General features: G+C 41.7%; 2 protein-coding genes across 11 annotated transcripts in view; one reads left to right on the top strand and one right to left on the bottom strand.

Annotated features, from left to right (window-relative positions):
- The window catches only part of EAF1 (ELL associated factor 1), a 172,655-nt gene extending 171,387 nt beyond the window's left edge, over window positions 1–1,268 (bottom strand). The window contains exon 1 of the mRNA XM_069770340.1: window positions 968–1,268. Coding sequence (XP_069626441.1) covers window positions 968–1,070 — 103 coding nt within the window. The 5' untranslated portion in view covers window positions 1,071–1,268. The remainder of the gene's footprint in view (window positions 1–967) is intronic.
- On the top strand, window positions 599–12,197 carry METTL6 (methyltransferase 6, tRNA N3-cytidine). Of its 10 annotated transcripts, none has more exons than XM_069770291.1 (7): window positions 599–706; window positions 2,843–3,223; window positions 3,898–4,032; window positions 5,284–5,454; window positions 6,963–7,104; window positions 9,780–9,917; window positions 10,259–12,197. In XM_069770291.1, exons 2-7 carry the CDS (start codon window positions 2,945–2,947, stop codon window positions 10,282–10,284), a joined length of 891 nt encoding a protein of 296 aa, XP_069626392.1. In that variant the 5' UTR covers window positions 599–706; window positions 2,843–2,944; the 3' UTR covers window positions 10,285–12,197. The 10 variants fall into 10 exon arrangements, 8 of the variants coding, with proteins under 8 accessions (XP_069626392.1, XP_069626391.1, XP_069626408.1 ...); XM_069770290.1 differs by having other exon boundaries at window positions 619–768; XM_069770307.1 differs by lacking the exon at window positions 599–706 and adding an exon at window positions 809–829.
- The last annotated feature ends 1,550 nt before the right edge of the window (window positions 12,198–13,747 follow it).

Genomic DNA, 13,747 nt, shown 5'->3' with positions numbered 1-13,747 from the left:
TTCCTGGAAGTGACTTATTACAGCTGGCTGGAGTCGGGACAGCCAGCGATGGGGCTGCTGGGTTTACACGTTGCCTCATCGTGAAAATAACCAGTTAAAAATCAAACTGTGGGCGCTTGGGCTGCCAACCAGACGCACTCTTCTCCAGGCACTCCCGCCAGGCCGGGGCCTGTGGTGACCTGTCCTGCAACTGCCATAAAAAAAATATAAAATAAAATGGCAAGCCACCCCCTCACGGAGGGGATCGTTTCGCGCTCCTAAGCGATCCACGGACGTTTCACGAAAAACTTTCATAAGCTGTTCGTCTTCCCTGGCCTGCCTCGCTCGAACCTCCTTCCTACGAGCGCTCTCGGCCGTCACCCACCCTCCCCGTCTCCCCTCAGGCTACCCGCCGGGCTGGGACACCTCTGCGGGGAAAACACCCGTGGGCGTGGGCTGGGAGGGAAGATGGGCGCCGAGGGAGCGGGAAAGGGGGGAGAGGGGCGCCGAGGGGGGCGGGAGGGAGGGAAAGGGGGGAGAGGGGCGCCGAGGGGGGCGGGAGGGAGGGAAAGGGGGGAGAGGGGCGCCGAGGGGGAAAGAAGCCCTGGGGGGGGCGGCGCGAAGGAGGAGGCGGTGAGGAACAGCGGCGGCCAGGGCAAGAGGAAGGCTTCGTCGTGGCGGGTCGGAGGCCCCCGCCGGCCTGCGGGGAGGGGGCGGCCCTTAGCAAGTAAGAAGTCGCGGCGGCACCCCGGGAGGAAACCTTGGCGAGGATGGCGGGGCGCCGGGCAGGTACTGCTCCCCGCCCCGGGTCCGCCCGGCGGGAAGGGGTCCGAGGAGAGGGCGCTCGCCGGTAGGAGCAGAGCGTGCGGCAGAAGAAGCGCCGCCGGGGCGGGCGGCAGGGGGACGGGACGCGGTGAACGGGGAGAGAGGCGGGAGGAAGGGGCTGCCGCGGCGGGCCCCGCCGGGAAGAAGAGGGGATGGCGCTCACAGCGGATCGTGTGGAAGAAGGCCTTGGGCCGCCGCTCGAAGCTCTCGCCCAGCTGCAGCGGGTGCTCCTCCTTGTCCAGCGGCGTGCTCGCCGAGCCGTTCATGTCCCCAGTCCCGTCCCCTCCCCTCCCCTCCCGGCCCGGCCGGTCCCTTCCTCTCCTCCGTGCGCTGCCGCCCGGCGCCCTTCCGGGGGCCGAGTGCAGCCGGGAAAGTGCTCCGGGGCCGCCGGCGGCGGGTACGGCGGGACGAGGTGAGGTGAGGCGAGGCGAGGCGGGGGCCCGGGACCGAGCAGGGGCTGCTGTGCCCGCGGAGGGGCCGCGGGTCCCCGGAGGGGCGTCCCTCGGAGGAGAGGTGGGAGCCCGGCGCTCCCCGCCCTCCTGGGGGCAGGGCAGGAGGGGCCTTCCCCGCCGGGATACTCAGCGCGGCGGTGGCGGCCCCGGCCCCGGCCCCGGCCCCGGCCCCGGCCCCGACCCCTCTGAGGGAGCAGCTCTTGGCGGGAAGCCGGTTTCCCGGTGGCAGGTCCGCGGGCTTGCACAGAGGTATTACCTGTTTGCGGTCTTAGGGCTGGAGCAGACACCTCTAAAAGGCTCCTTAGCCTAAACATGGGCTGTGAAAACCCCGGTTATCGTGGTGCTAGCTTCCCACCGCAGCGATTTCTGAGCGCAGATGGGTCGGTGAAAGGACTAGCTTGGCTTTTTTTTTTCCTAGCTTGTCCTACGAAGAAATGTAAACGTTGATCTTTTTCTAGCGTGCCAGGCATATAACAGAAATTTTGCTGATTAAGCTTTTTTTGAGGGTATACTCTTCCTGAGGAGACTTTCTTTCGAGGGAGCCTCTTCTCTGTAAACTTTTCCATTGTTTTTGAAGGAAAAAGGGGCTGTCTGTCTCCTGTGAAGCTGGACAAAATTTTGACAGTTCTTCATTTCATTTGCACGTATTTGTATTATATGTCCATGTTTGTATCATGTAAGGTAAAATACATAAGTGAAGTACCACTCTTTTTTTGCTTTAGGGTGGGTATTGTTGGGTTTTTCTCCTTTCCGTTTTGGTAAAATGACGCCAATGGCTGGTTCTGGGCGCTGACATATGCGAGTGGCACATTTTGGCTACCTGGGCTTCCCTGGGAGTTACTGGGCCACGCAGGATTTAATTCACACGTGCCATCATCCAGGATCTGGATGCTTGTGGCAAGGCAGGGGTCAGAACTAGTTTAACATCAGAGGAAAGATTTGGATCCCTTCCCAGCCTACGAAGAACTCTTTTCATTGCTCCATTTTTGTTAACTGCTGAAAATAAAGCCACCTGTGATTGTTAAAACTGGCGTGGATCCTCAGGAGGAGGCAGTGGAAGGAATGCTGACACAGGCTGGCTGTGGGCATTTTGGCCACAGTACTGGTATTGCTCTCTTGTTTGAGTGACATGGTGTTATAAACGCTGATGTTTTCTCACAGAGAGGACAGCAGGAAGGAGAAATGCTAACATGAATACAGTTTGTTTCATCAACTTTAATGGGACCTTTAAATGTCATCTGTTTTTCAGTTACAATTTTTCTGAGGTGTTCTAACTGGGGTTAACAAGAAACAAAGCCCTTGCTTTCCTTTTAAAGTCAGTTTTAGTGAAAATAAGCTTAGAGCTGCACCATCTTTCTTTTGTCAGGTAGCTTTCTAGGATGCAGAGGGAAGACCAGCAGACTCTGTTAAGTATCTTCTTTAATTTTGATATCAGTATGATGTCATATGCAGTTGTTAGATTGGATGGAGGGTTTCTGAAATTAAGAGAAATCCAGTGGTATTGAAGTCCATCAGGTAGGACAGATCACCGTAAAATCACAATAAGTGCGTACTGTAACTCTTTCTCATTTTTCTTCTGCTTCTAGATCCTTGGTTATTTTACCTAGGTTAAGTGATGGGAACATACACTAAAGAAAAAAAATCACCCTTGGGTCTTTGGCGTTCATATTTGTGTGACAGAATCTAAGATGTCCCAAGAAAACACATCAGCCAATTGCTTAAATATAATAACAACATCTATTGAAGATGATGCTTTCCAAAAAAGCCATAGTGCAAGAATCCTTAGCCCAGAAGAAGTTGAGAGACTGGCAAAAGATCAGGTTTTGGTGTCTGAGTTCAAACAACTAAAACTGGAGAAAGAGGCGCAGAAGAACTGGGATCTATTTTACAAAAGAAACAGCACCAACTTCTTCAAAGACAGACATTGGACAACCAGAGAGTTTCAAGAGTTAAAAGCATGTCGGGAGGTGAGATCTATACACTTCCACTGTAAAAGGCGGGATTGATTGTTTTCAAATGATTTAATAATACTTATAACAAAGCCATTAGTGTAAGAACTGTCACATGTTAAATTTGCAGTGGTCTGTGTAATTTCTCTTAATATCAAAGATACCTCCTCAGAATCAAATGCATCAGTTCAGTTTCAGTTTGTAATTGACCCATATTGGATACTAAGAACGAAATCTGGAATATTTGTTTTGTGTCCTAAATAGACAACTTGTCTCTCTGTGATGTGACATTTTCAGATGCAAGTTGGTGCACTTCAGAACACTGCTTTAAAGAAGAGCATCCAGAATTACAGGCTAATTGCAAAACATCATTAAGGGGAATAGCCAGATGCATCTGTTGTTCATTATAGCTGAACGAAAGACAAGACAGAAATAGTACAACAATCTGTTGATTATTTAAGGGGTAGATGACTAAAGAAATATTAATATATTCTAAAAAGATTTGTAATTTTCCAGAAATCAAGATTTCTTTTTTGTAGTATCAGATTATCCAGTGGATGCCTACTTTTGTTTTTGAATCAGTGGTAATTAAAATTGATATAGCTTTTAAAATGCTGATTGAACAGTGTCTCTGCTTATATCATGAGGAAAACAAAAATTATGTGCTTTATCTTGGATTTCTTCCTCCCCAGTTTGCAGATCAGAAACTGACCATTCTGGAAGCAGGTTGTGGGGTTGGGAACTGCTTGTTTCCACTCTTAGAAGAAGATCTGAATATTTTTGCATACGCCTGTGATTTCTCTCCTAGAGCTGTTGAGTATGTGAAGGTTGGTGTGATATCTGGAACTTCTTTTAGAGTGTCTTTAGAAGCTTCTGAAATTACAGATGACTGGAATGACAGACTTCTCTTGCCTTCCTTTTTGTAAGAAGGGTAGAATAGCTTTTGCCAAAAAATGGAGACTGATCCATTCCAGTGGAGCTCCTATGCAAGAAGTCGAATCATTGCCCAAGACCTAGTTTTTCAGTGTCAAATTATAGTATTATGGTAATATATGTATATTACTTTACTTGAATGATTTGTGAAGACTGTTTTTTGGGAGTGCTACTATGTCTCTGCTGACTGTGTAGTACAAGCAAAATTTGTTTGGGATGGAAGCTTGCCCTTGATGTTTGTGGGGCAGAGGGAGTCCCAAAGAGAATCTTGAAAACAGGGGTGTGAAAGTTATTGTTATGGAAATTTGTAGCCTGATTAGAAATAGGTATGTTTATACTTATTCATAGGTAACTGGTACTGCAGTCCAAAGTTAGTGTCTTCCAGCAAGGCTCGTGGGGGCTTGGGGCTTTAAAAGTCCCCTTGTTTATTAAGTTTGTAATCACAGGTAAATTTCTATATATCTGTTACATGAAAGCATTCTCTTGTGGGACATTTGTGACCAAGAACCACAAGACACATACTGCATATCTCATGGGAAAGATGAGAGGAAATACATGTGGCAAACAGGAGAGGACAGCAGCTCCCTGGGATGCCACAGCTGCACTGCAAGATGAGGTTGGGATGAGTGTGTACCCTGGGTTTTGGATGACTTAATGGTGTCTGCTTCCACAGCTCTTGCTGATCTTCCTTCTTGTCCAGACCAGGTTTCCTTTTACCAAGCAAAACTGTGGGCTAGAACAGCCTGGCTGCAGGTTATGTGCCATGGACCCAACCTGTTTACAGTATACTTGTAGCTCAAGAGATGTACTTTGATCACCTTGTAATGCAGAATTTCTTTTAATAATATTTCTGTATTTTTAAAGAGTAGAAGCAGCGGTAGAACAGAAATGGTATGCTTTCTTAACTGTCTTAATGCACATTCCTTCTCAAATTCCTGAGAACAGACTATTCTAGTAGTTGTAGTTTCACTATTGTAGTATGCAGCAAAGAATTTCTGATTGCATTAGTCACCTGTTGGAAGTTAATGTTCTTTTGCCACCATATTTTGTGTCACTCTACTGATTAGTTTCACAAACTTTTTACTGTTCTGCAATAACAAATGCCTCTAATTTTCAGTGAAAGCATACTCTTCTCATTTCCCTAGAAAAATGCCTTATACAGTACGGAAAGATGTAAAGTGTTCCAGTGTGATCTTACCAAAGATGATCTTCTAGAAAACATACCAGCAGATTCTGTGGATGTTGTCACACTTATATTTGTGCTTTCTGCCATTCATCCTGACAAAATGCATCTTGTCTTAAAGAACATTTACAAGGTAAAACTAGCTGATTTTACAGCCTTTAAAGCCCTTTCCTTCTTTTTAGCCTGAAAGTACAATTTTTTTCTGAGAATATAACCCCTCTTGTAATGGTGATCTTTAATACAATATTCCATGGATGTATTTAGTTAGTTCACCTAGTATATGGGACTAAAATATGTTTTAAAATGTTTTTTTTTCCTCTCTTGGTATTGTGAGGTGGTTTGGATTCTGGCCTAATGCATGCCATCAACAAAAAGGTATTTTGAACCTGTGATTTGGTCTCCTAGGTTGTATGCTACAACTAATATTTATGGATTGCAGAGGTGTCTGTGTTGATAAGGTGTGAATGACAGTGAACCAAAATTGACTTCCAGAGGATACAGTGACTTGCAGTTAGGATGCTATTGTTATTATTAAAAATGCTTGATCTGTGGTGATTTAGAAGTCAGATTTTCAGAGATCAGCATTAATCTAGAGAGACTCATCTCCCTAGGCTGCCTTTGTTAGTTGATAGACTAGGATAGGGCCATCCAGAGGGTGGTTTAAACAATCTGAATTGTGATTGTTTTGAATTTCCCCAAGATGTCATATATTGACTGCAGAAGGAAATAGTCAACATATTTTTTATTTATGCATATGTGTGTATTTGGGGGTTTATATTTGGGGGTTTATATTATCAGATATCTTGTTTGTTTTATCATTAGTATTTTCAAAAGGGAATGTTAGATTTCTTGGTATATCTCCAGCTGTTTTCCAAAGTCAGGGTTGGTTCTTAGCTCGTGCACATGAAAAGGCTAATTACTGTTTTCTCAGTGGAGATGCCTGGCTCATTTAACTCGCTTGTAGGTTTCTGCACAGATTTGCAAGTGGCAAGTACTCCTTTTCTCCTCTAACAAATACAGCTGGTATTTGATGAGGTAGGAAACTTGCATGCATCACATGTCTAAAGTCAGCATGGCCAATGACCATGTATTTCTAAATTTTGAACTCTTGATGGCTTGATTTCTTTGCGAAAGAGGAATTTAAAAAACCCTCAAACCTGCAATCCATTTTCCTGAAATTGTTCCTTTTTTATTTCTTACTATATTGCAACATTTTTCTTTCTAACATGAAAAAAGAAATGTCATTGTATTCTAAATTTTATATTTAATCGTTAAGCAAAATCATGTGCCAGACTGTATACTATCCAACAAAGAAAATGCCCTGGTAGGACTTAATTTTTATTGTTAAACTGTGTATTTTCTTCTTTCCTCTGTATTTGAAGATGTTGCAAAAAGCTTATTTAGCTGATCTACACCCAAACAGATATCTTAAAACTATTTGTAGTCTACTGTTCGTGGGGAACAGTTTATATACAACTGTTTTGTTGCACAGGGAATGGATTCAATATATATATATCACTTCTGTATTGAATGTGTTAGGATACCTTGTCTTAATTATGTGTCTGTATGTGTGTACAAATAAATACATATATATGGCTAAATCCATTTACCTTATTAAAGCATATACACATTATGTGACAGGTATTAAAACCAGGCAAGTGTGTCTTGTTCAGAGACTATGGACTGTATGATCATGCAATGCTCAGGTTTAAATCTGGCAGCAAACTTGGAGAAAACTTTTATGTTAGACAAGATGGGACAAGATCATATTTTTTTACTGAAGGTAAGACATGCTGTAGAGTGCTTTCTTCCTGTGAATCTTATGTTTAAACTTGCTTCAGGGAATTGCCAACATGCCCATGGAAGTTTTCTTTTACACAGATGAACTATTAAATTGTGGTGTACTTCATTTGCCATCCTTTGTGGGAGAAAGAGGGTATTTAAACTGGTAGGACTTTTTGGAGCACTTTCTTATTTACAAGCTTCTTGTATGTGCTATAATGTGCCAAGAGCAGCAGTTTCTGAATTTCATTCAGATTTGTTACCTAAGAGGAAAAGACCAATGTTCAGTAACAGAATTGATCATCTTCATGACGCAACTAAGTAGTTATCTTGGCATCGTTCTTTTTGCAAGGCTATTCCAGGTGTGCAGGATGAGGTCTGCTGAGGAAGTCAATGACTCCTAAAGCAGAACCATGACTAAAGCACTGAGAAGCTTGTGCACAAATCCTGCTGAGATAGCACTGACTAGCTGTGATCACTCTGTCTTCTGTTATTTTAGTAAAGATGATGCAAAAAACATTTCCATGTGATACAGTATTTTAAAAGTTTTTCATTCAGTGCTTGTAATGCTTTAGGAAGGAAGGTAATTATTGCAGTTTACTGGTGGACAGTTTGAAGCACAGAGACATGAAGGAATTTGCTTAGATTGTCACAATGAGTTGGGATTATAGCTCATCTTCTAACTCCTAATTCCTCATGCTAAACTTCAGTGAACCGTTACTTTCCCCTATCAGTTATAGGGCATTGTGTAATAAGAGCTGTGTGTTTATTTCTGTGGGGCTCTTTGTTCTTAGTCTAAAGCAAAGTACAGCCACTGAAGAGACTGATTTGGAGCCAAGTAAATGTTATTCATATTTTATGACATAACGTATTACCTAATTGCTTCTGATATATAAAAACCATTAATCTTGTCTGAGCTCTCTCTATTCTTTATAGGACAATGATGAAATCTAAGATAGTGCAGGCTGTGCTACAGCTTCATTGAAGCATTTTGAGAACTGTTATTTATTGAGTGATTTTTTTACTTCTGTTAAACAGTTAGCTCTTACAAAGAGAATGGATGCTAAAGGGAACAAATAAGAGACTGACCTAGCTGTGGAATTTTAAATCCCATGTTTATTGTGTGTTAGAATTGTTTCTGAATGAGAAATTCCTTGCTAGTATGCATGTTTGCTTTGGGGAAGTATTGAGGTAGGGAGGAAGAAGAGGAAGGAAGGAGAAGAGACAGAATTTGTCTTATATTGCTCATGTTAGCATTTGTTTTACCTTGGCCTGGTCTGTGACTGTCTCATGGATGACCTCTGCTCCCATTTTTAATCATTGTGATCTCATTCCTCCCACAAATTTTAACATAAATAGTGCTTAATGCTTGAGAATTAGTTCTTTTGTTATTAGAAACATGACTCCTATAATTTCCTTGCTGTTTGCAACCCGTGCTATTTTTCATTTGTTTAGCACTACACTGGTACACCAAGTAATGCTGCATGGGATGATTTGAATGATGCTTATTTATATGTCTGGCCTCAGATAACAGCACTGAGCTTCTTCCACGGGAAAAAAAAATCCATTCTTCCACTGTTTGAAATAATATTAAATTTGTGGAGGAATGCATGGTTGCAATTTTTGTTATGAAATATGTGCAACTTCCTCACAATGCGATTTCAATAGGTCCACAATTAAGTGCTGTTTATTTATATGTCATTGACGTGGATCCCCCATTTTACATGAACACACTATGTTTACAACTGGTGCTTCATAATGGCCTGAGGTTGATACAAGCCTGCACTACCACCAAAGTGGGTGGTCTCATCTTCCTTCCTCAACACACCACCTCTTCTAGTGCTGGAGTTCCTCTGTAACTACATGATCAGCTGTTTCATCAAGCTGATCCCCCAGAGCAGTGAAAAAATGGCATGTCTTTGTTTTCTATCAAGTAGCACAAGTTTAGAATCGCTTAAATTTATTGTGAAATTACTGCCTGAGTAAATGAAGCAAGATGCAGGAAAGGAAAAATGATGATTTTTAATTAACACGACAAGTCAATAGCATGAGCAGCCTTCTCTGCTGCATAGGTCACCCTGTTTGTGAGGTACTTCTGCCTCCCCTAAGGGAGATAGGCTTTGACTAAAATTCTTTTGTTTATGGAAAATACTTTCAGTTTGACTTAGTGGAGGCTTGGTACCACCATATCCACTTTGCCATTTTGTCCATTTTTTTCTGTTGAGCAATGGCATGTGAATGTCTGGTAATGTAGGGGGGTATTCTTCCTCAAGCAGAGATGCATCTACAAGGCTGGATTAGCTTTGAAATATTTGAGATAAGTGATGTATTCAGCTAGTGAAGGCCAGCTGCACAAAGTGAAAATGCACTGGCATCAGTCACGAGGATGACAAGGCTCAATGAAAGTAAGAGATGTGGCAAGTTTTGGAAATTAAACTGAGTAATTAGCTTAAGTCCCAGTTTTGCAAGCTGTTTTGCTTAGGTTGATGTTTCTAAAGGAGATCTGTATTGATTTTTATTCAGCAGTCTGCCTGCATAGAACAGCTTGAAATCTGAAGGCCTGTGTGCTTTTCATGCTGTAGCACGTAAGAACATATGCTTATATAAATGCTGACTAGTGTTTTAAAAATAGCTTAAACATAATACTTCATCTTATTTTTTTAAATTCTCTTCCAGAGTTCTTGTCTCAGCTTTTCAAGGCTGAGGGATATGAGCAAGTGGTCAGTGAATATGTGCAGCGAGAAACTGTGAATAGGAAAGAAGACTTGTGTGTTCAAAGAGTTTTTCTTCAAGGCAAATTTCAAAAGCCTTTCAGTAAGTCATAAGTGCTACCTCTGGTGAGCTACATAAGCTTGGAAAGGCTGAAGGGTTGGGAGGAAGTATATCCACTTTACTCAGCACTACAACAACCACATGTGCCCCATCAGTTATTGTGTCTCATATGATGAGGCAAGGATTTCTTAAAACTGACTCAGCTTCCTCAAACTTTACCACAGTTAGAAAAACTTGCAATGATTTAGAGTTCACAGAAGCAGAGGCATAGAGACCAAATAAAGTTTTCTGACCATTCATCTCAAAATAACATCTGCTTTATGACAACTATAGCTGAAGGCCTTTCTGGCAGGGGTGCTAATGCATGCTACTTTATTTTTCAGGTCTGACTGGAAATGAGACTGCATGAGAAATAAAAAAAATTAGAAATAACTGCTCTCCATTTAATGTGTTTCTTCAAAAAAAGTGACAGTAGTTCCTCAAGTAGAAGTACACAGAAACACTGAAGCTACAGCCAGCCACAAAAAAGGTGTATTGTTGTTCAGGCAATAGTTAGTTCAGTGTAAAGGTGAAGTCAATGGCTGTCTGCACCTAAGTCTATTGGGTTGACTCAAACCTTCTGATTAATATTTTTAGTACTTGCCTACATTTAATTTCCTTTTTGGGATGCCCAATTCAGTGCGTTTGCCTTTGCATATGCTAACAAGTGTATGACAAAGCGATGAGGCGTCATGCAAGGCAATCCTTCAGTCTCATTTTTGTGCTGTTTCTCTAAAAGGACGAAACACCCAGTCCTCTAAGGCACTTGGTGTTACAGGGTTCAAACCCCACTAAAAATCAACAGAGCTCTGACTACGTGCAGTCATTGCAGAACTGCTGTACTAAAGATGAACATTTGCTGAGGGAAGCCACAAAATGATAATTGCTCAGATTAGAATAATGCTATCACTGTTATACCCTTCTTTAACATATTTTTTCACTGTAAAATGCATAAATACCCAGGATGATACTTTCCATAAAAAAAGGAGATGTCATGTAATAACCTTCCTCAAAGAGTTGTTAGGAGAATTGTGTGTTTTAATTGCTTTTTCCTCTGAGGCCAAAGTTTGATGTTACAATAAATCCAGCTTTGGGTCTCATGGTATCAGACCAAAAAAAGCTGTGGTGGTGCTCTGACTCAAAGCAGTGATTTGCTGCAAGTTTATTTATAAACATATTGACTGAATAAGACCTCTGGTGGCTCCAGTTTGTTCGGAAAATTCTGACTGGTTAACTTTGTAACTTCAGGTTTTATGCTGGGAAAGTTATTACTTCCTTCCCTCCATGCACATGCAGCCAGTGTTCAGAGTGCTGAAAAAAAAATCATTATCATGTCTTATGGCTAGTTTGTCATAAACAGAGGCAAATATTAATTTCTGGTCCACGTCAGATGTGTATGACTGGGTCATCTAGCAACACACAAGTCCAGTGGAATGACAGCCTGAGTCAGTCACATACTAACACATACTTCAAGAGATGAAATCCCTACTCAGAATAGGGCCACCCTCAAATAAAGCCACAGGTTGCTAAGGCCTTGCCCAGTCTATTTCCAAGTATTTCCAAGGACAGAGGTTCCATAACCTCTCTGGGCCCTGTCCCAATATCTGACCTCCCCTTACACACACAAAATTAAAAAATCTTGGTATTTCATTGGAATTTCCCTTGTTGCAACTTGTGTATATTACACAAGATCAGCACAGCCCATTGCACAAGCCACCAGATAATTCTGAGCTTCCTCTGCTGCAGAGCAGCTGTTCAAAATGCAGGTTAAAGATCCAGACGCGTTTTTGAGATTATATCATCCAAGAACAAGAAGAGGTTCTGCAGTGCAAAGAGCCAGGGCTGTTGAAGGGAAACTATGAAGTTCCTTCAAGAAGATAAGTCTGTGACAGGCTATAAACCGTAGCATCAATACAGTGGCTTTTAGTGATAGGAACAGCAAAGCCAATACCTTTCCTGAGAGTGATGGAAAAGAATTAAGACCTCTGCTCTGGAAAGAAGCAGCTGACTACACTTGATACAAAAGAAAGTACTTCTGACTCACTAATTTCAGTTCCAAATGGGAAACTGACCTGCAAAACCTGAACTATTTCTGCTCATCAAACAAAGAACGTCTGAAATTAATTGGGGATAAAGACAACCTGATCCTCTAACAACTTTCTTCAAGCATGAAATCAGATGAATTAGGATCTTATTTAGAATATAAACATTTGTTTATGTATCTAAATGCTGAGCACATTAAAAAGATACCATTATTAAAATACCAAGGCAGCTTACATTATACCAGAGTCTGTTTCATTCCTGTATCTGAGAAATTCTATTCAGAAGTCCTACAAGTGCTCAAAGCAGATGAAATACTGCAACTTTAACAGCCCACAAAAAACATAAGTGATAGGAAACACAGGATACTTATTTTAAAAATAGTTTTTAATAAAAACAGAAATAACAATTATGATAATAACTAATGAAAACTAGTGCTTAAAATTAACCGTATTTAGTGTGCTTTACCTGATCCTCCAACAATGCTGCACAGGATTTACTTTAGAAGCAGGGATAGATACTCAACAGGTTGCCTGCATCACTAAACCATCTTAAATTTGAATTAGAAATAGCATTCATATTTCACATGTGAGAATTAAAACCAAGAAGAGGTACTGGATGCAGTCATTTCTGGTTTGCCAGGAAGATGAGCACACACAAGGAACAACTACGTACTAGCTTCCACTTCAAACAAGCGATGCTGTTGCTAATCAGCCATCCTTACTTGAAGAACTGTCCTTAGGGAGATGTGGTAATCAGGGTAAATAGAGTCAAAAGGACTGGAAAGAAATATACATGCACTGAATCGTGCTCACCTTGCACAACAAGCTACTATGCCATCATTGTAATAAATGTCTTGATTGTTCTTTGATTTAAGTTGTCTTCAATCAAGGGGGGCTGCTGAGACTGACTCAGTTGTCTGTGGAAGACCTTCCTTTTGTTTCCGTTAAGCTGAGCTAGCTGTTCTATCATCTGGTAAGCACAGGTAGTAAGTTACTTTATGCCATCACCCTGTTCTGAGCAGTATTTAGAATAGAAGCAAATAATTATTGAAGCAGTGGGACTAAGAAAACCTGATTGACTGATTGATTGATTGATTTAGAATTTTTTTTAATGGTCTGGTGTGCTGTGATTACATTCTCTGATATTTAATAAAGCATGGACTCTGGTTAAAGCTTTTCCTGTGGTTAGGGAATCCTAAATGTCATTTTCCAGTGTGGGATTCTCTAATGTCTCCTACTGAAATTAGACAGCATATATTAAGGGATCATGTTAATGGGGCAGTGCCTCAGTGAATACATGAGTAGGGTCTGTCTGTGAGCTATTTTCATCAAATTTACAGAAATATGTCTTTGATTCTTCTGGCATTTTGTGTCCTTTACTGTTCTGTCAAATTTGGTTGATACTGTCCAATGTGCCTGACAACAGGCTAAGACTAGACAGAAATCCACACATATATTGTGCATGTACTGTATGCATGGATAAGCTTTCTTTCCTTAGAAATATGGGCTACTGAGAAAAATCCATTTGAACTTTAAAGTAGTGGTATCACAGCAGGTTTTGTATGGTTCATTTGGTAGCTAAAAGGCTATTTCTGTGCATCTTTCATGTACCTGAAGGTTCCTTGGGTTCCAAAGGCAGACTATTTAAGCAGTTAATACACCACTGTCCCCATGGTTGATTATGCATCATTTCTATGAAACAAAGTGCTATAAAAGTAGGACCTGAAATTCTAGCATCTATAAGCATCAGCAGCCAACTGTAAAACATACATACAGCCTTGGTCTCATAGG

The sequence above is a fragment of the Haliaeetus albicilla genome, chromosome 2 (assembly GCF_947461875.1).
Source record: "Haliaeetus albicilla chromosome 2, bHalAlb1.1, whole genome shotgun sequence".
In the NCBI taxonomy this organism is placed as follows: domain Eukaryota; kingdom Metazoa; phylum Chordata; class Aves; order Accipitriformes; family Accipitridae; genus Haliaeetus; species Haliaeetus albicilla.
The sequence above is the reverse complement of the archived record's forward strand: the minus strand, read 5'-3'. Positions and strand labels throughout refer to the sequence as shown.